The following is a 22,271-nucleotide window of genomic DNA, read 5'->3' as shown; positions in this document are numbered from 1 at the left end:
TAATATCAACAAATAACATTTCTCTATTTTAAACATTTGCTGAATATAATGTTTATGTATTATTCTTTCTCCTTTGACAAATGTGGAAGGTATTCCAATTTCCATATAAATTCACTGGAATATTTAAGGAAATGTTATTACAATGCTATTTGCTTAGTTTCTTAGCAAAAGAAAAAGAGAGAGAGAGAAGCAGAAGAGGAGGAGGAGGAAGAAGAAAAAGAAGGTCTTTAGAGTCTTTAAATGTGCTGAAATGGTGTGCTGTGCAATGATATATGTACACATTCAATGTATTATATATTATTTTAAAGCTTTTCTCTATTTATTTGATAAAACTTACTCAGAGATAATCTGTGAAAGACAAGTCCCATTTAGTAGGTACCTTTAGTTTACAAATAAACATGTATGTACAAATGGAATATTGCCTCCTTTAAGCAAATTAGGAAGTCAACCAAAATAGCAAAAGGAAAAACATGACATAAAATTGTCATGTCCCCCAAATGAATTTGTTGAATGAATACATTGTGTGTATCCACACCCTAAATGCTTTTCTGAAACAGTAAAGCTTTCCATAGCAAATATGTTTTTTAAAGCATAATCTTGTGAAAACAGTGCATGTTAGGTGACACACTGGTATGTAGTAAACAGATAACTACTTGTTTTCTGAATAATCTTACTTGCTCATTTGGGAAACAATTCATAGAAGAAATATTCATTGTTCTTATGCATAAACTTTAAAAATAATTTACCACAATTGGCCCAATTATTTTCAAAGTATAAACAGAAAGATAAGAATACTAAACTTTCCCCTGCCTACATTTGAGAGTTTGTCAGCAGTCAATTCCAAGGCCTTTAATCCCAGGCTTTAAATAATTCAGATAACACTCGATTACTCCATTGCAAGAACCCTTGAGCTCTGCAAAATCTGAGTAACACAATATTTTCCACATTAAAAAAAGGCCAATCTTAAATAGTAGGCATCAGACCAAAGTATGCAACTCATTTTTGCATTTACTACATAAACTCTGGTAAATATCAGTGTAGTTTGCTACCAAGTAATTCTGCATTCTTGCTTTCATTACCAAGCCCTCTAGTTCTACAGCTTAATTTGCTCAACTCAGAATCCCCCATCCATACATGTTCTGGGTTTAAAGGCTTAAAGGCTTCTTTGAATCATAACAGGTGAAATGGTTAGTTATGTTACTCAGAAACTCAAAAGTGTACACAAACGAAAATTTAAACGTAAAAGAATACTGTTTTGACATTCATTTCTATTTCTTTAGGAAAATCATTGTTTTATATCTTTTGACAACCAAGATTCAATATCTGCTGCCTCCGTTACTTGTAAACATCAGCCATTACAAAAAAGCTTTGCTCACTTGGCTAAATTACAACCTGAGTAATGTGAAACAGACAGAATAACCAAGAAATATTGGCTTCCAACCCCAAATCAAAAAGCGACAAAATTTTGCCATCAAAAATGTCTAGCTGAGTTCTAAATGGATTAAACTCATCCATAAAACTGACGTATGTAGCACTTCACTTTGATGTATAGTAGGGTCCATATATGTCTGAGCATGTGTTCATAATTATCATGTAACCAGATAAAAGACACAAAATTAGGTTACAAACATCAAATAAGCTCTGTAAAAATTATCAAAGTTGAGCAAAGAACCCACTGACTTTAGTGGTATGGAACATTTTTAATCAATTTCTTCTCTCAAAGTAAACGCATCACATCCTTTCCCCTCAATCCTTGTCTGAGCATAGAAATAATAAGTTCCTCTTCACTCTAGCAAGCAAGTTTAGTTTTTTCATATATCTGGCCTGAAACAACATGAAGTAGAAAATCTACAGATTGCATTCAGTATCACCAGTAAGTACCGCATTTGACTACTGCTCCTACCATTTGGAAACCAGTCCTCACATGACGACTGGCCTGACACCTCATCCATCAGCAGGGTGCCCAGAGCAGAGCTGGACAGTCTTCCTTGCTCCATCTCCAGAGGGGAGGCCCAGTTGGGAAACAGGATTCTCTTCCAATAGCAATTAGATCTTTAAGATCAGGCCTCAGCAATATGACCTAAAGCCATCCTTTCTTGCAATAAAGTCTCCACCATCTTCAGAGGAAGAGACCGGGAGTGAGGCAAATGAGGAGAAATCCAGGTCTCCGTGGCCTGATTAGAAACTTTGTTGTGTCAAATAAACTTTGGCCACTGGAGGAAAGTACCCCATGGTTGCTCTGGCTTTAGAAAGATCTGTCCAGGGCTTCTCAATCTTCTTTTCACCCCTCTCTCTCTCACTCCCTCTCTCTCTCCCCTCTTCTCTTGTTTCAAAAGGGGCCTCTGGTCAGCGCTGATTAATAAGTGTTTTTTGTTGTGAAGTGTTGAATAATAGAGGATGGCCGGTGACCCAGTAAGGACTAAACCTTGCGCTGGTTTATTGTGGCAAGCTGAGAAAGGGGCTTTAGGCCCGGGACCCCAGGCACTGACCCGCACACATCCCGCGGATCGCCTATTCATTCGCACAGCCCTCCAGTCGCCCAGGCTCCCATTGTTTGCTGAGCAACAATGGAGATTTCGCAGGCAAAGTAAAGCTCTTTTCAGATTCCTCTCTGATGTTTTGCATTTAGGGAAACACCGATCTCCACTTTTTCCCCCGACATTTTCCCTCCTGGCATTTAAAGCTGTTCGTTTTCGGGGAAACTTGTGTGAGTTTAGCGCTTGTTCGACCAACACCAGTGTCAGGAGGAGGCGAGACGGGTGGAAAAAGGAGAGCCCCAGAGATTTCCCGTGTGTGTGTGTGTGTGTGTGTGTGTGTGTGTGTGTAATGCATTTAGAGGACGGGAGCTGCCTCTAGGGAGAAAGGGGAAGGGGGGAGGGGAGAAGAAAAAGGAAAGAGCGCGTTTCCTCGCCGGGGTTACCGGGGTGGCGCGGGCTTCGCGGCCGAGAGGCGGCCGGCCCGGCCCGCAGCTACTCGCGGCCGGCTGGGAAGTGGCGGGTCCCGCTAGTCCGCGGGCGGGCGGAGCGCGCCGTTGCTGCCCGTGTCCCCCTTTCACCTTCCTTCCCCGAGCCTTTCCCTGCTCCTCCGCTCCCCGAGCCCGGGGCGGCCCCGCAGACACCAGCGCCTCTATCCTGCGCTCCTTGGCGGACGCAGCCGAGCGAGGTCGCGGCGGGAATGGGCGCCGAGGCCCTGCCCGCCAAGACCACACCTCCGTCCCGAGACTTACTTCTGCTTTCCTTTCCTGCACCTGGCCCGGGGCAGGCTTTCTAGTTTCTGCCTCGCCCCGAGGAGCCGACTTCCGCAGGACCGGCTTGGGGCAGGGGGTGCCGGTGGGGGCAGTGGGGCGAGGCGAGGTCGCGGGGAGACGACCAGGCCTGCTTGGGCCTGGGCCGCTCCAGCCGCCTCGCCTCTTCAGGGACCTCGCCCCGGAACCACCCGAGCCGACCCACAGCTCCCGAGGAAACAGCTGCCTCGGGCCTAAGGGTCTTTGCTTTCCCCCAACGCGTGCAAGCGTTGGGTCGCCAGCCCAGCAGGTCTGGCGTGGAGGCCGGAGGAGGGTGGGGAGCTGGCGGTGCCCTCTGGCCAGACGAGTGCAAGTCGGTTAGTGTTTTGCGCGCCTGGGGGAGGCGAAGGGCGCAGGCTTGCGGGGCCCGGGCCGCGAGTTTTGGGAGGGGGCGCCTCGTGGGGCCGTGCGAGGCCGCCCTCCCCGGCAGGCCTCGTCCACGCCCTTGTGGCCGCCCAGACCCGCTACGCTTTGCCTCGGCGTCCCTACGCGCCTCCACCTTCTCCAGGTGCACGCCTGGGCGCGGAGCTAGGCTGAGCCCCCAGCGAGGGGCGTGGGGCAAGGGGTGAGGGCGTGGGCGTGGGCGCCACGCAGGCCGCTGAGCCTGGTGGGCGGCGGGAAGCGTGCACTGCGCCTGCCTGCCCCGTCCCAGCCCGCCGCCCAGAGCTCCCAGACCAAGCCTTGACAGCTCTCGGAGCAGCGAGAAGAAGGAGGAAGGACACAAAGAGGAGGAGGCGGCGGCGGGCGGCGAACTGAGGGCAGCTCAGGGGGAGAAGGGCTCATTGTCCGGTCCCCCCAGTCCAATTGATATGCTAATCCCTTTTCTGATGCCATAACAAAGAACACCTTTGCACTTTTAAAAGACTTTTGTGCCCTGGCTACAGAAGTTTATTATCCACTAATTAGCAACAACTTCTGGCAATGAGTTGGGTTACATTTTCATAAGTTCCAGGCCTGAGCGACGAGGTGCGCAGGGCAGGAGGAGGTTTGAGAGCAGGGCAAACCCGAAACCTGGCGCTAGAAAGGAATCACCCGCTCACTTTCCTAGGCATAGGGCGCCAGGCGGGGATCGAAAGCGAAAAGTGTCGGGAAAAAGGTTCTTAAGGCTGGGGTTGGGGTGAGGTGGGGTGGAGTTGAGCGATTTGGGCCCAGGGTGGCTGATGACCTTACTGGACCCTATTCTGTGATCCCCATCCCGAGAGCTGCGCAGAGGCGGAGGCTGTGGCTGCCGTGCAGGTGTCCCGGCCCAGCCATCTGTTTGGGGTGGGGGTGGGGTGAAAGTCTGGGACTAATGTTGGGGTGCTCGCCTGTGATCTCTCTCACGTTTTTCTTTGAGGCCTCGACTCGGAGTAAGTAGCCAGCGAGGGAGCGGCCCATTCGTGGGAAACGCGCCCACCGCTTGGGTTCTTTCCTAAGGCCTCCCCACCAACAAGGCTGAAATTCCAAGGCCCTGGAAGATGAGGCAAAGCTGGCATTGCCAGAGTCGGGGGAGAGGGGAGGATGCTGGGTAAAGTGCCCACCCAGGGTGGTCTGAAGTCGTCACCCCACAGAGCAGATTCTGCTGCTAACCAGAGCAGGGAGCCGCACCTTCCCAGCGGCGGGCCCCAGTGCGCACCGCGTGACTTTGCCTCCCCCAGGCTCAGCAAGTCGTTGACGATCTTTAGCAGTCCCGCATCCCAGGTCAATAAACTGGAAACGGATAGAATGAGAATCGTGGATGAGAGATAAAGGGCAGCGGGGTGATGCGCATTTCTTGTAGTGCCTCCAAAAAACCGTGGTCTCTCGCCGCTAATAAAACACCCTTGCGGTGAGGCCTTTGGGCTCAACCGCAGAGATGTTTTGTCTTAGGTAATTCGAGCCCCCAAACCCAGCACCTTGGGATTATATTATACACACATTTATATTCTTTCTGTATTTTTTAAAATTCTTCTTTCATTTTTGGTTTGCTGCTTTTTGCAAACGACCCCGTTGGAGATATTGTTGGATATTTCAAGCAGATGTCAGGTGGGTGTTGGCGGCCTGTGAGTCCTCCTGCAGTAGCAGCAACAGCCAAGTACGGTTTGATAAATGCTCAAGGTGAAATGTGGCCTTACTCAAAACCCCAGGGTGATTTAGGGTAGAAGAGCGAATATTCAGAGGCGGGAAGTGGTGAGTTATATTGTTACATTCCCTTTCGATGAAACTAAATGCGGTTATCTGCGGTCCTAACCTCTCTCGCATTGGAGTGCAATGTTTCTGAACAAGCGCTGTTAGAACTGGAAAACGGGAGGGGGTGAGGGAGCCCACTGGCGACTTAACGGAATCTTACTGAAGAAAATACAAAGATAACCGAGATATTCATAATATTACATCTCATGATCTTCCAGACAAGCGTCTCTCCGGAACAAGAAAATATTCCCAAATTTCTCCCCAGCAGTTGTCTTGGGTGGAGTGAGGGAGGAGGTGGGTGGTGAGTGTAGAGAAGAGAAGGTCTCTCTGTGTTGTCACCCTCGGCCCCCTTCATTGAGGAGGAACAATGGCCAGGCCTGGAGTTCTTCTTGAAAGAGAAACTGCAGGAAGGCAGAGTTGCTCTTTGTACCCCAGCCCCTTTAGAGGAGGGGGAGTCATACACAGGATCCCCCTGACCACTGGGCGGTGTCCGGGAGATCAGAACCCCTCAGATACTCTGGGAGCTAAAAAGGCGCCGGCCCTGTCCTCCCAGAAGGCCCACGCAGCCGCTGGAAGAAACCCAAGCAAGACCCAGAGACCTCAAAATTCGCCAGGGGGATAAGCGGGGAGAGGAAAACCACTCACTCTCATATGCCCTGTCAGTCCCCCCACGCCACCATCCCAATGTCTGATCAGGCTTGATTCTGCTGACGTGTGTATTTCAGATTAAAGATGTATGTATTTATTTATTTATTTAATCCTTCTGATCTTCCCACCCCATAAAAGAGACTTAATTCCTTTCCAGGGCGATGGGTTCATAAAAAGGCTCCATTTTAAAGCAATGGGGGATCATACGACTGTGACCTTGACGTGTGAAAGGGGGGAGGGGCAGGTAGTTTGGGGCCCAGACCTTAGGCCTCTGCAGTTCTGGGGCGTTCTAGGCCCTTGATAAGAACATCAACAAGAGGGATTTATTTTCAAAGGTTACCATTAGCAGTTCATTCACTAAAGTTGAGAATTCGGTATTTTTATATTACGTGAAATACATGATTTAATTATACTCCAAAAACAAATTAAGGACAGGCCTTCTACACAAATTGGAGGCAGCTAAATGCTCTTTTGTGCCTGCAGCCCTCGGGTTGTTAAAGAGGCTGCTGATGCATGAGAAGTAAGTGACTGATTTAACTCATTGGGATGCAGGAAGCGACCTGCCCTCTTTTGAAAAAAAGCAACAGAGAGAGAGAGAGAGAGAGAAAGAGAGAGAGACTTCGAGCTTGAGAAGAGAGAGGGAGGGGAGAGGAGAGGAGGGAGAAGGAAATGACAGAGAGAGAGAAAGGAGAGAGAGAACGCAGAGGGAGGGAGGCAGGGAGGGAGACCAAACCCCCGCTTTACTGCGTTGAAAGCTTCTGAATTTCAAGCAGAAAGTAGAAGGAGCTCCAAAGGCAGTGAGCGTCTTTCCTTGGGCTGCGTGTGCCGAGCGTAGACAATGAAAATCTTCATCCCCCTCCCCCATTCCACTAGGCTACAAGATTCTTGTTTTTGTTCCTTCTCACCGTTGGAAGATGTGTAAAATCAAAGATGTAGAGGTGTGTAGTGATTTTTTTAAAAGCCAACTAACCCACCGCACGGGCTGCGACGCGGATTACCCGAGCGCACGCCGGCTGTAAGTACCATCCTTTCCTGCGGTAGCCGGGCTCTGCGTCCCCGGCTGGGCTGGGAGTGTTCGCTTTGTGAATCGGGTTGTTGCTTGTGTTTTGGTGTTTTGGTTCACAGGGGCTTCTTCGAAGCTTGCACTTTTCGCACGTGAGCGGGAGAAGCGTTTCGCCGGTTGTGGGCGTGCAGAACACGATCCTGGTTGACTTTGATGCGGTGACTTGGGGTGGCGGGCGGGGGGCGGCGAGAGGCGCGGAGTCGAGGAGTTCCCGCGTCGCGAGCATCCTTGAGAGCCGCCAGCTCAGCTCCGGCTGTAAGGTTGGTTCCTGGCAATGGATGGAAATCAGGTCACAGAGATCCCTAAGCTCGCCGGGCTCCCAGACGCGCTTGGGAGACAGAATGGAATTGGAAGGAGGGATCTGAAGAGGAGGGAGGGGATCTGTGTTCCCCCACCCCGGGCCTAGAATGAAGCCCCGGCCAGCCGCGGGCCGGGCCCCTCGGTTTTCAGGACTTATTCTTGCCGGGGTTGGCTCGCACGCCAGCATCGCGCCTTCGGTGCGTCTTTTATCTCCATCTCAAATAAGGGATCTTCTTGGGACGAGGACTGAATGAGGGTGGGAGAGAGGATGTGTCTTACGGCGCCCAGGAGGGAGAAATTGTGGTTCTGAGAAGGTATTTTTTGGCCTCTTGAAAATGTGCAAGAATTCCGCGGGCCCAGGCTTTCTTTGTGTGGCGGGCAGCGCCAAGCGCTTTGTGCTTCACAAGGAGAAAATGGCGAGTCCTATTGTGTTTAGGCCATTTTCTTCCGGTACTAGGATTTTCCCAAGTTCGAAATACTTCTTGAGAAAGTAGCCTTCTCGTGCCCAAGAAAGTGTGAATCGCTGAGGCTCGGCCCCATGGCCTGGCGTGGGTGCCGACCTCAGTTTAAAACCAAGGGCCTGTTTTCTTACCGTTGGGGTACTTGTATCAAAGCACAGATATGACCGGTTTGTGCGGATCGGTGTCCTCCAAAGATCAACAGTGGCTCTTGGGGTTTGGAAAGATAAGTGCCTATTTATATATGCATATATACATATATGTATATATATATAACATATTTTTTCTGACAATGTGAAGGAGAAAATAAAAAACGAAAGACAATTACGTTTTTGAAAGAGGAAATATTTCTTTCCCTTTCTCCTTTCTCCTCCTCGAGGAAACCCCAGGAGATGTTAAATGTTACTCTGACGGTCAGTCTCTTGTTTTTTAAACTGAAGATGAAATGCTATTTTGGCTGGAAGAATTATTCCGCGTCTTAGCCACTGGAACATATGCTTTGCTAGAAAAAAAGTGTAAGGTGTTAGAGATGGATTTAGTTTAATGCTATTAGCGTGTGTGTGTGTGTGTGTGTGTGTGTGTGTGTGTGTGTGTACTATCTATATGCCTCTATATAGTGATGTAAATATGGAGAGAGAGAGGATTGAAAAGGTTGTTTGGCTTTTGCCCCTGAATTTGTCATTTTTGTAATTTTTCTGCACTTGTTAAACCATACGTAAAAGTGGACAAGGATTCCTATACAACAATGTCTATGTATGTCTCTTTTGAAAACCGCCAAAAAATATTGCAGGTTGAAAGATATTATTTCCTATTTACTACAATTATTTGGATCTTTAAATGGAGTGGTGGATTTGTCAGCTCAAAAATAATGAAATGGAAACTATCTGCTTCCTGTACGTTCACTTTGGTGGCAAATATAGAAAAATGAAAACAACTGGGATGGGGAAGAGAACTTAAAGCCTATAGCATTTCTCCCTTTTGATATCATTTTAAAATGCTAGGGAGTCTAATTTGTGCAGAAGCGTTGTGACTTTCATTTTTCAAAAGGTAACACTAGCATGTCCTTTCATGTGGATCAAGACCATGGACAGCGAACTAATATTAAATCACTGAGCAAAAAAGGACTGTAATAAAATTTTGAGACCTGAGTGGAAGTTTACATTCAAAGCATTTTAGAAGTCAAAAATAATCGTTATGGTCTTTAAAAGGAATTGGACTGGTAAAATGTGGCATTTCAAACTTATTCTACCAAGTTTCAAAGAAACAATGATTATGTGTTCAGTTTTTACCCTGCCTCAAATAGTATATATTATTTATCCAATTAAAATGAGATAAAGCCCACCTTTTGGTACTGGTAAATATGAAATTTAAATCTATCAGTTTTAGATGTAGAATGTTTTTTATAAGGCCTTGAAACAGAATGGGGATGGAGAAATTTTACTATTTTAGACTGGCATTGGCTGAATGACACTACAGAAAATTAAATTGATTTTTATCAGTGAATGAATTTCTAAATGCATAAAATTGGGAAAATTAAATGCCACTTTGATAGACAGGAATAATATGAATGAAGATATAATCCGGCTATTCCTTTTACTCCCATGTAGGCATTGTACTCTATAACTGACAGTGCAATGTTGTGAGCAAGCATTTATTTTTTTTCCAAGAAAGTCACAGATTTTTTCATATATACTGATTACATTTGGGACACAGGATTGGTTCAGTGTGGGTCTGTGCTAGAGATCAGCTTATTTTGTTTTATACATTGTTTGAATAGTCTTTACTCCTTTACAGAATTAAAATTCATTTAAAACCATTTCATTTGCGGATTACATAACTTATTCAAAATTGCTCATTTAAATTTCCAGTTTGATGTGTCTTTTAGCTTATTTCATAACCTGACTTTAGTGTGACCTGTAAAGGCCTGGAAAATCATATAAAGCAAAAACAATATGCAGGTTAGAAGAATTAAGATAGTTTATAATTAAAATTAAGTTAAAATTACATCAATTTAAAAGGACCTTGGAGTTTATAAATAAATTAATTTTTGATCTTTATTCATCAGATTTGGCTATAAAATGAAACTGCAGTTCTTTGAAGGTGCAGCTTGCTGGAATTAGATGCTACATATATTTTGAACACACACACTTATTTTAATATTTTATTTTTAGACAACGTATTCAAAGTACTTGAGAAAAATATGCAATGACATTTTTTCCTTGTCCTAATCAGGACCATGGTGAGGTCCCCGTGGTTCACCGAGTGGTGGTCCAGGGCTCTGGTTGGGACGCTGAGTTAGGTTGGCAAAGCGTCATTGTTTTGAAAGGCACATTCGTCCGGGATGGCATTCGTGATAAGATTAAGCATAAACCTAAACCTTGGCCTCGGGGGAAGGCAGGCTGCGGGGTTGAGAAGAGGAGATGCAGATTAGCTCTGCTTTTGCTGCTTGCGCACATAATTAAGAGGCGGTCCCTCAGCTGGAGCGTGGGCTGTGTCCGGCCTAAGGTGTTTATTTTCCTGTTACTTGGCCAGCCGAGTGTGAGTGAACAGAAGCCCGAGAGCTTAAATGTGGGATCTAGGTAAGGTGTCGACTGGGTTGTGGGCGCTTGTCTCCATGTTAGGGAGAGGCAACTGAGAACGGTGACTTTGGCTTGTTTTGAGCAGCCTGGGTTTTGACAGCAAGACGGCGAAGGGAGCGCTTGGAGAGGCTGGAAGCTCGACGTCTTAGGGAGCTGCCTGTGGGCACTGGGTTGACGCCAAGGGGTTGTCGGCAAGGGCAGGGTTCTTGCCCTCTGCTGTAGCCAGGCTCTGCAATTGGGGGCTGCGAGTCTTCTGCGGCTCTTTGGTTTCAAGGACACAGCGAGCTGCTCAGGACTTTGGGAGCCAACATCTGTCTGACTGGTGACGTCAGCAGCCCGTGTAATCCTCTTGTGCTGAAGGCAGATGCCTTATTTGTTTGGCTGGAGCGAGCCATTAATCCCTAATTCTGGATCAGCAAGCGAGGGGGAAAGACCGGACCGCTCCGACCCACCCCCTCCCTACCCCCACATCCCACCTTAAAGCACCTTATACCACGGAAGCCTCTCAGCCTCTTCTTTCCTCTGCGAACGCGCTGAGCAGCGATTGAAAAGGTTTTGGTCCTCTGCAGGTTTGAACAGGGCTAGCAGGTCTCTCTCCGGATTTCTAGGGCTATGGGTGTATGTAATTCTTTCTCTCATCGATCGTTTCGATTTTCTTGCCGGTCTTGCAGTTTGCAGGGTCCTAAACGAAGAGGGGTGGAGATTCGAGAGTGCGGGTCTGGCGTGTGGTCTAAGGGAGGGGGTGAGGCTGGGAAAGGGGGTGCAGAATGCGGGAACCGCTGGGACTGCACAGAAGGACCATCTGCGGACGCGTTTTCACGGCTCCAGCTGCCGAAATCGTTTCTCTGGACGCGGCGGTATCCGCAGCGCATGCACCCTCCTCTGGACTTCCGCAGCCTGGACCTGCGCTTACAGTCACCGCGCCACCCCCTCCCCCCGGGCTGCGGGCCCCGCGCTCCGTGGGCCCAGGGTCCCCTCCGCGTCCCCCTGAAGCCTGGGGACGGAGGTCGCGACCGGCCGACTGGGGTCCTGTCCTCTCGTCACCTTGTCTCCCTCGCGTGCTCCCTCCCGCCTCGTGTCCCTGCTCCCCACCCTCCCCCTCCTCTCTCCCGCCTCCCTAACACTGCGCTTTGATTCTGTTTTTCAGGGGCGCATTCTGGGGTCTCTGCGCAAGACCAGCTCTCAGCTCTCTCTTCTTTCCTCGGACTCTGGAGCGGGAGCGGGCCTTTCCCTCGGGCCGACCACACCGTAGGGGACGCCGTGAAAAGAGCCGTCGCGCCCGCTGCCTCCTGCCCGCTGCGCAGAGGGCTCCACCCGTAGAGGTCAACTTCCCTCACCCTGTCCTCTCTCCTGCTTGCCCTCCCTCCGCCCGGCCCAGGCGCTTCCAGCCCCAGACTCTGGCCACTGGCTGAGGAGTGCGAGTCGGCTGCGCTGCCCTGAGCCGAATCCCCCTTCCTGGCCCAGACCCGAGGTCCGCGCTCCTGGGCAGTGGGGAAGCTTTAGTGAGCAGGCTTGTCTCTCCGCAGCAAACTCGTAGCCAGACCAGATGGGCCGCCTGGCTCTCTCGGGACTAGGCAGGTGCGGTTGAGTTAATTTTTCCGCATTACAAAGAAAGATGACCCAGCCCGCCCTTGGACTCTCTTTTCCCAAAATCTCCCAACCAAACCCGCGGTAACGTTATCAGAGGACACAGAGACCAGGCATATCTGTGTGTTTATCTTACAGGCACACACGCATGGTTTTCTCTTTTATATGCTAGATTTCATCCCTGACAGCAGAAAATGATTGGCAATGGTTCTGACGGAGAACATGCAATAGCGTGGTCCTTAAAAACCTGCCATTCCTTACAAGTGCCTTAGAAAGGATTCAGGGCGAACCAACTGGGTTAATTGCATTCAGTAAAATAACACGATTACAAAATTAGATCTGTACCAGAGGGGTAATTAACTTGGATCCACGCCGTCATTTGAAAACTAGATTTATAGACGTATGTATGTTTTTAGGCGTGTGCTGTAAATGGCATGGAGATATATGCATATGTATACGCAGGCACACGAACCGTCTACACTTCCACGGAACAGACTAATTAACAGCGGCTCTGGCAGATGTGTCAGAGATGAGCAGAGACAGGAGCTGGGCTTATGAGTTATGACTCTAGGGGTAGAGACTCAGAGCGGAGAGAGGGGGATGGGCAGGGAGAGAAGAGTGGTAGTCGCAGTGGGTCTTATACTTTCGGGATCAAGATTAGAGGCTCTGCCCTCCGTGTTCACAGCGGACCTTGATTTAATGTCATACAATTAAGGCACGCGGTGAATGCCAAGAGCGGAGCCTACGGCTGCACTTGAAGGACACCAAAGCATCTCAGGGTCAGAAAGGGGAAAAGGCAATTGCAGGGAATTTAGGGGGTGGTAGAATGAACCCATCCCTTGCCGCATAAATGCCCCCCACCCCCACCCCGGACTGATTCTAGAAGCAACCTAGTGTTCGAAAGGGAAAGGCTCCTACTTTTCCATTAGAGCCGCGGAAATCCGCAGGCAAATCTCCGAGGAGAATTTTAGGGAAGCTTCATTGACAGCTGTCAGGAGAGCAGTAGTTCCCGCCTGTGCAAATATTCCAGAGAGTTAAATCATTTAGAAAGCACTAGTTCTTTCAAGAACAGGTAGTGTGATTGTCTGCAGTCCTGGGCCAAGCTGGGAAAACAAAACAGCAGAGAGAGGTGTAATATTAAATAGCGTCCTGACCACACCGCGCAAGAAACAGCAAATGAAAGGTCCAAACTTTGGAAAGATCTGAAGAACACTTGCCGCCCGCATTTCCCCTTGACTTCTCCCTTTCTCTTCCCAATCTTGAGGCGTCCATGCCTGGCTTTAAGACTCCAAGATAACTCTCTTGTTTTGGCATTGTCGCAGTGTCCAAATCGGCCAAAGGAGTGGGATAAGGGGAAAGGACCAGGTCAGAAACTTCAGAAGGACTCGGTAAATTAATTTATTTGGAAGCCAGTGAAGTGGACTATGTTGAGGTAGTAGTTCCGCACCACGACTTTGGAGCCGAAGAAAAACCTAGGCCGAAAAAGCGAGCCTTGATGTCTTTGTTCTGCCTTGGCCTGCAGGGGCTGGGAACAAAGGAGAGGAGCTAAGAGGATGCACCAAAGTAGCCGCGCCCTCCCTGCCTGGCGCTGTCCGCGGTGCTGACCGTGGCCCTCTTCTCTCTTCCGCAATCAAACTGGAAAAGCAGTAGGACCGTCCCGTCCCTACTCAAAAGAAGAGTAGGATATTAGGTAATTTGAAAAATAACATTTAAAAATAGAAAAAGGCCACATACAGCAAAACAATATTTTACTGAAATCGTTCCCTCAAGCTGTTGCTACCCTTGCCTGATACTTTTTGGTCTTCATGTAGGAATGCACACATACATAGAGTGTAAGCGTATGGGGAAACCATTTCCACTTTATTTAGGCTGAAACCAAAATCGCAGGATTGCAAGAAGGAAATTGAGGAGAATGAAGGCTTTATTATTATCCTTTTCTTTCTTAAATCATCTTCCTTAAAACAGAAACATAAGGTCCTCAGCCGCGGATTTTAGTGCTGATTTGGTCACCAAAGGGACGTGCAATGGAGTCAAGTGTGGGCCTCGAGGCTTAACCAGAAAAGGGTGTGTCAGGGACCCACCAGGTGAAACAGGGTAGGAGCCCATGCAGCTTGCCACCTTCGGCCAGGCTTTGTAGCCGGGCAGCCTCAGTAGACGGGTACAGAGGGCTGAGCTCTGCAGACCGCTCCGGTGCGCAGGAGCCTGCTTGGCTCATCCCAGCCGGCGGGAGGCACTGGAGGGCCAGGAGGCCTGAAACCCGCACTGCGGAAAAACCGACCGCAGCCACATCCTCATAGCTCCCGCGACAGAAAGAGGCAGGGCAGTTTACTAAATCTTATGCAGTGAAAATTCGCCTTAGAAATCGAAGGTTGGATGGGTCAGTATTGATATATTCAAAAAAATCTCTAAATTTCTTAGCATATTTCATCGTTCTTAGATATTGAAAGTATTAAATGTAAACAATACAAATCTAAATTCCCTAAGTAATGAATCAAAATGGCAAGGGAGAGAGAGAGAGAGAGGGAAAATCAACCAATTCGTAGCCACCCTGGCTGGCTATTTCTCAAAAGAAATTTCTATGCATTTGCTTGAGTTTGTCTATAAATTCACAAACATAAAGGCTGTTAAAATTAGTAACAGATAAAATAATTCAGGTTGGACAATAGAGACAGCAACACCGATTTTGATCCGGGTATAACAATGGGCCATGCATTGACAATGACCTACAAGACATGTGTTCATTAAGTTATTTTTTTTACATGGGACGTAGATGTATCATAAAATTCCTGAAATGAAACGGCCAGGTGCAATATCGTCAGAGAGCTGCCTTCTCACCCCCTGCCTCAGGGCGGATTTTATCTGTCCTCGAATTTTAGGACTCTGCAAGTCGGGTCTTTCACATTCATCGATTACTTTGGTTTGTATTTAATTTTATCCAATTTCGGGGTGGGTGGGTAAAGCACACTGGAAAATAGGGGCTGCTCAGATTACAAAATTAAAGGGTTGGGAATATTCCTCTTGTGCCAATTAGAAGCAGTCGTTGGAAGCAGAAATGAATTTAAAGCATTACACGTTATCATGGCGGCCTTGCTTTCCTTCCAGTATTCATCCAATTGCGCTGATCTCCTGCATCCACATCTTGCGTAATCCACAAAGCAGCTATGGTCCAGGACTGCAAAATCGTCCTGCCTGATTCCTTTAGAATTCATACTACTTCACAGGAGCAAACCTAATCCCCTCAGCCTAATCCTACCTGTTTAGGATCATCTAAACTTGTCCTTCAGAAAGCTTGATCAGTTTAAAATTACTTTCTAAATAGAAATGAAATACGTGATATGAGAGAGGTTAAAATACTGCTTAAAAAGGGAAACACTAAATTTAGTAATTCGGTTGCCTAGATGAAATCGAGTGGCTATTGATCCGTGATGTTTCTAGATTTTTAAGACTATGTACTCCTATTTCTTTGGAATATAATCATCCAGTTTGATGCCCATTACAAATTTTCCTGCTATGAAAGAAATTCTATGCGCGGCAGTTTTGCAATAAAACAACCCAGGCTTCGCAATGGGAGAACTTCGGTGCGGCGTGCCGTGGGAGTCCTTTGACAGTCTCAACTTTCATCTAGGTCTGAAATTAAAGCTTCTCGGAATAATTTAGGAACAGCTTGACCCGTTGAGATACTCAAGGACAACCCTCCAGGGAAATAGTATATTTCCTTCCTGGAAATAAGATGCTAGCGCGGTGCACCGGGAGATATCTGGTGTCAACAATGCCAGAGCGCCCTCTGCTGCCTCAAAGAGGCAGGACACCAGTTACAAAAGCCAGATGGCACCGTGGCAATAAGCGGAGGAAACATTAAGCTCTTAGAAACGTTTAATCTGTGAAATTTAAAAGCTCTCATCATTTCTACTTTTGAAAGGGCCACCTGATTTTGATTTTGAGCACTCCTTGGATGATATCTTCTATTCTGGAGGATAATGAAAAGTCCGTGTTTTGAAGTTTTCAGATTATTTCTGTAGTTATATTTCTCCACTCTTTCTCGAATTTTATATGGAAACACGAAATTGCAAATCTAAGTGAAAAACCTTTGTGTAAAACAGGTGAGTGGAGAAGACGTCCTGGTTTCTCCAGATAACTAAGATCTAATAAAGAAAGAAATCTTAATTAAAATAAAGATACCGAGCACATGTTGTTGCGTTAGCTTAAAACGATAATAAAAAAAAAAGAAATTAGGTCTCGATGTAAATCATGGTTTTGTTGTTTTGTTTCAGTGATTAACCCAAATTTTGACCAGACTTTAAGTTTTGAAATAAGAAAGTGAATTATTTTAAAGAAGAAGAAAAATTTGCTTCTCATTAATATGTACACTATTTTTACCCTTAAAACCTTTGCAATACATTTATACACACACACACTCAGCTTGCAAAGCCTTCTTTAGAAAATAACCCACTCTGAGTAGAAGTAATCAGATATGGTAGCAGCATGGGCAAAGCCATAAGAAACATTATTTGCATTAAAAATGAGTTTTTCAGTATGGAAAATCAATTACCAAATGAAATAGAGATTTTTTTAAAGGCTCAAACCTTTTCAAATTTTTATGTTATAGGGTTTATATTGATTAAAATAAATGTACGTTTGTAGTTATTCAACATTATGAATTTCAAGATTGCCGCCTATTTTGAAACACACACCTTTGCCCTGAAGTCTGTTGTTGCATATATTAGTGCTGATGTAATGAAATGCTTCTATTAACTACGTGGTTGTTAAATAAATCTTGTAAAAATAAAGTTCTGTTTATTTTATGGCGTCAGAACAAAATAGCTGTTTAAAATCACTTATTTTAGTCTTAGCTTTTAAATGAAAATGCCTGTAAGAATATTAAGTTCTAAGATTGTTGAGAATATGAAGATAAAATTAAAAATTGTATGATTTTACAATTTGCTATAATTGAAAAATCTTGTATTGATTAAATGTTAAATCTGGTTAAATATTTGACCAATTGTGTCAAGTTCCATATAAATACGGGTACATTTGTCTTCTGAAAGCTATTTCTCCAAAGAATGCACTTAAAAATGTATGACATAATAAGTGAAAAAATGCTAGAACTTTTATGTTTTTATTTTAAGCATCCTTTTAAAAATTAAAAATATTATTTTTTTCTTTTAGTTAATTTAAATTTCTTCCTAAATAAATGCATATTTTACCCAGGAGAAAATAAACAGAGTAACATAAATTTGCTATACTTCTTATGTTACTATAATCAGTTAAAAAACAACTTCTAGGCAAATAAAATATATAATAAAATGTAAATTAAAAATGTAAATAAAATGCAACAAATTTGTGGGTGGAAGACTTGAACATGACTTTTTTTCTATTTTAAAAACCATTTTATGTATTCTAAAAAAAAAAAAAAGAGAAAAGAAAAGAAAAACAGAAGAGAACCAACTAAAAGAGCTTCCCAGATGTCCAATAGATGCTGCCCGAAGTAAAAAGCATGCTCTAATATTTGTTATTCAAATTTGCATGTAAGGGTTTTTAACCTCCCTTTATTTTATATTTGTACAGGGTAACGTATTGTAACTGAAACACTTCTAATTTATTCTGGCTATGAAAAGCCTATGGCAACATTCACTTCCATAGGAGTAACATGTATCTAAACAGTATATTTAGGGAAAGCACTAATAGAACACAAGCAACTAATTACTGATGCTTTTAAGGAGTAACCGCAACAATAATTGTGCACTGTCTTAGATAAAATTAATATAGAATTTAATATTTGTAGACCACAAAGAAGCCCTAATCGTGGACCGCAGATTAGAAAGAACAGGCTTTAGCACACTGTGTATCTTTGTAGTATTCAGACTCAGCTGCCATTGCGATTTCCATCAGCTGCTGTTAAGTAAATAATATACTATAGAAATATGACTGAGTAGGAATTGAAAATAAAATGCTTTAAGAAGGAATAAAATTGGGATGTCAAGAAATCGAAGTTGATTGTCTTTAAGATAGAAGGTTAGTAGTTACAAACTGCAGCGAAAATATTTACATTGATGAGCAAATCTCCAGGAAGTAAAAAAGTTCAGATGTTGGATACTACCAAGGCAAAATAGAGTGAAATGTGAAGAAATTAAGTCTTTGAGACACATGTAGAAAGAACAAAGAAGCCTCTTGACTTCAATTTTGTTTTTAAAATTCCAGTAGATGTTTATGCAAAGAAACCTTAAGGAATTCTTCATTGTCATATGTCACAATTTTGATCTTGTTGAATTAAGAAAGACAGGGAAAACTTGAAAAACAAATAAGCAAAATGTGAATTTACTATTGAACTCTTACGGGTTTGTAACGCAGAATTGTGTTTTTCCTTTCCTACATGTTGATCAGGTTCTTTTTAATCATAAGAAGGAAAATATTTAAAATATAATTTTATACATGGTACAATTGTCTCCCCTCAGCCTTAGCTGGCTTTCTGTGGTTTTAGTTACCCACAGTCAACTGTGGTCTGAAAATATTAAATGGAAAATTCCAGAAATAGACTATTCATAAGTTTTAAATTCTGTGCTGTTTTGAGAGGCATAATAAAATCTCGCACCACCCCACTTCATCCCACCCAGGATGTGAATCATCCTTTGTCCAGCATCTCCATGCTATATGTAGCTACCCCTTAGTCACTTAGTAACCATCTTGATGATCACATCTACTGTTGCAGTAATATCACACAGCATCGCTTATGTTCAAGCAACACTTGTTTTGCTTAAAATGACTGCAGAGTTCAAAAGTAGTGATGTTGGGAATTCAGATATGCCAAAGACAAGCCATAGGTACATCCTTTAAGAGAAAAGGCGAAAGTTCTCAAATTAATAAGGAAAGAAAAAATATTGCATACTGAGGTTGCTAAGATCTAGTGTAAGAACAGATCATCTATTCCTGAATTTGTAAAGAATGAAAGATAAATTTATGCTAGTTTTGTTGTCGCACTTCAAACTGTAAAAGTTACAGCCACGGTGCATAAGTGCTATTTAAAATTCAAAAGGCACTAAATTTGCTGTTGGAAGACGCGAACAGAAACGTGTTCCGATTGACGACAATCAGATTCAGTGTTATCCGCAGTTTCAGGCATCCACTAGGGCTCACGGAATGCATCCTCTGCAGAGAAGTGGGGACTACTGTCTAAATAATAGAATGAATATAACATAGCATATGCTGGGTAAAATATCTTTCTTCTGTTAATTTGCTTGAACAAAAAACAGTGACAGGTGAAACAGAAACTTGGTTTAGGAGAGTGTTTCTTACTGATTTTGAATGTTCTAAGTAGTAGTGACAATGTACTTACATCGGCAGGATTCTTAACTTGAACTCAGTCACAATGCTTCTCAGGAATTCCCTATACTCGTGTTAACTGTGAAGAGTGGGGGTTCCAGGCCAAAACGATAAGGACTATGTACCTCAGACAAGGTCAATTTAAAAGTTACAAAGTTTGGGTTGCTACGAAAGCATTAAATAGAGAAAGGTGTTCCCCTGCCCAGAGCTATGTAGAGCTAGTTTTCCAAATCAGAAGAACTTCTCTCTTCCCTGGACGTCCTTGACCTGACTCTACTCTCTCGATTCCCAGAATTTGGATATGGTAGTTATGTTTTTTTCATTGTCTTGATGATATCAGATAAGTAGATTGGTTACAAGAACTCCAAGGATGCATTCTTCAATATGTGATTTTTATAACCTGGTGTATTTAAAGAAAGAGGCTTTGATTCAGTGACAGGGTTATTTTTACCTAGCTATTCAACTCAGAAAGCACAGATACTTTAAATGCCCACTAAGCGTCAGGAAATTGTGTTAGTTGGATGAGAGAAGGAGGGGTGTGGTGTATGTTTATATAAATACATGTATATGGAAATGAATATCTATATTAGAGATCACAGTTAACATTTAAAACATGGTTGTGAAAAAAAACCAACTGTAGCTATGGCTTGGACCTATCTCTTTTGCAGTTATCTTCCTATTATTAGATAATCTACTTGGTGAAATTGCATGGTACAAGAGGATTATTAATAAATAATCATTAAAAATGGCTAGTTCATTCAGACTATTCTCCATACTCCTGCTGTTGTTATTGCAATAACGTTCCAAATTTTCTAAATCCATGAATACTCTTTCAATGAATATAATTTTTCTACATTATCTTCCTACCTCTCTCTCTCTCTCTGCTTTTATCTTAATTGATAATGAAACCCAGTAAGGTAAGTGATTATTTAGACCAATAACATTGAACATACCAATCATTCCTAAATGTAGGACCCAAACTTATATCACAGAATTGTGTGTGTGTGTGTGTGTGTGTGTGTATGGACTTGAATTGATTTTTATTTTAACCTCCACTTCTATTCATAGTAAACAACTTCTCTCAGATTTCCAAAGATGAAAACATAAATTCATTCATACATTTATTCACTGTTTGAGTGCTTAGTAGGTGCCAGGCTCTGTTCTTTGTGTTAAATATTCAATGGTGAATGAAATTCATGTGATTTCTATTCTTACGGAGCTTACGCTTTCTCAGTGTTAAATTTTCTATTCTCCTGAACTTTCTATAATTCATGTCTTTTTATCTTTAAGTGCTTCCATGTCACTAATGAGAGTTTTCCTCATGAGAAGAACAGATTTGTATTTTGCTGTTCTGGGATAAACAAGACCAATATATTTACATTTTTCTTGTAGATACACATCCTTATCTATTTGGAAACAATAAATGCTTTTTGCTATTCTCTTTCAAATTGAAAGATCAGTTGAGTAAAATATTAATATATGCTGATGTAATGTTGACTATAAAGTATTAACTCCTGTCTCAATTGTGGTTTATTAGTGATGCTTGAATTTTGTGTTCATTGATTATAAATATTTACTTTTATTTTGTCATAGATTTTGATTTCAAACGTAATTTTTGCAACATAAATGCCCATTCAAACTCTGTAATTTGGTCCTTATCCTTAATGTATACATTCTAATAAGCTGTAGCTTTGTCCCTGTGATTTTTTTTCTGTGTGTTTGCTTTGTTTTATTTTAATGAGTGATTTTTTCCAATTATCAAGATTCCTTTCAATTTACCGTCATATTTTTCTATAGGACCTGAAATTTTCTTTTCAATTTACCATCATATTTTCCTATAGGACCTGAAATTTAACTTACTTAGATAAATGAAATCATCAATTGGTTTTATTAGATTGATTAGTTGTACACAACAAATCTAATTTAGTTATTAAACTGGTCCTAATAACTAGACTCACTTCTTCATAACCTCCTTATTTCAAATGTTTAAAATAAACATCAAATCAACTGAACACTCAAAAGCCTATCCCAAAATATGCCCACAGATATAATTTCAAGTTTTTTTAAAATTCATTTCATTGGCTGTGAAGGTTTTAGAGATTTATGTCTTTACAAAAAACAGTTTTAAATATCTCCCTCATTTATTGCTCATGACTGTTGGTCACCATCTTAGCCAAGTCTTTGAAAGTGGCTAGATGTCTCTGTCAGGCTTTTTTAGGCAATGACAGGTGTCATGTATAACAAAGAAGTTAAATATTTTTCCTGTAAGTTTTGATTACTTTACTTATCAAAAGCTCTGAGGATGAGGACTTCTCTAGCTTTGCAATGTAATTGGTGTAATATACAAATAATGTACTAACATTAGAGGTTGGAGATGTATAGACTGAACTTTGACTGAGTAATTTGGATCACTTTATTCTTTTCACTAGATTTTAGTTTATGTCAGCTCAATTAGTGACTCTCCATAATGTGCGTTAAGAATCACCTGGGGGAGCTAGTTTATAAATTTAGGTTTTCAGGTCCTATCCTGGAAAATTCAGTTTCAGCAGGTCTCAACACATTTAAACAAGCACCCCAGCTGGTTCAGATGCAATTGATATACATTTGGAGAAACTTGGACCAGCTGTCTAAGCATTTTCTAGCTCTAAACATTTTGGCTTTAAAGTAAAGAAAATTAATAATTCAAAGATAGTGAATCTGCCATAGGCAGACCCATAAAGAACTGACATTTTGGAGAAGTCTTAGTTATAACATACAGAATGTGTAAGTCCATATTCTCAAAGAGGCCAGTGCCAAGATAGGGTTAAGCATACATTCAGTTTATTAGGGAAAATGCCTATGTGAGAAAAAATGGGATGGAGCAGAATAATCTGGGGGAGTTGTCAGAC

The 22,271-nt window shown here is 43.4% G+C and overlaps 1 protein-coding gene across 3 annotated transcripts; it reads left to right on the top strand.

Annotated features, from left to right (window-relative positions):
- The first annotated feature begins 9,790 nt into the window (after positions 1-9,790).
- On the top strand, positions 9,791-12,402 carry LOC116813247 (uncharacterized). 3 transcript variants are annotated; one of them, XM_032759679.2, is made up of 2 exons: positions 9,791-10,479; positions 11,627-12,402. In XM_032759679.2, exons 1-2 carry the CDS (start codon positions 10,106-10,108, stop codon positions 11,889-11,891), a joined length of 639 nt encoding a protein of 212 aa, XP_032615570.1. In that variant the 5' UTR covers positions 9,791-10,105; the 3' UTR covers positions 11,892-12,402. The 3 variants fall into 3 exon arrangements, 1 of the variants encoding a protein (XP_032615570.1); XR_004370930.1 differs by lacking the exon at positions 9,791-10,479 and adding an exon at positions 10,498-11,031; XR_004370928.1 differs by lacking the exon at positions 9,791-10,479 and adding an exon at positions 10,498-11,048.
- Positions 12,403-22,271: the final 9,869 nt, after the last annotated feature.

The sequence above is a fragment of the Hylobates moloch genome, unplaced genomic scaffold (genome assembly GCF_009828535.3).
Source record: "Hylobates moloch isolate HMO894 unplaced genomic scaffold, HMol_V3 SCAFFOLD_9, whole genome shotgun sequence".
Lineage (NCBI taxonomy): Eukaryota > Metazoa > Chordata > Mammalia > Primates > Hylobatidae > Hylobates > Hylobates moloch.
This window is presented reverse-complemented; position numbering and strand designations above follow the sequence as displayed.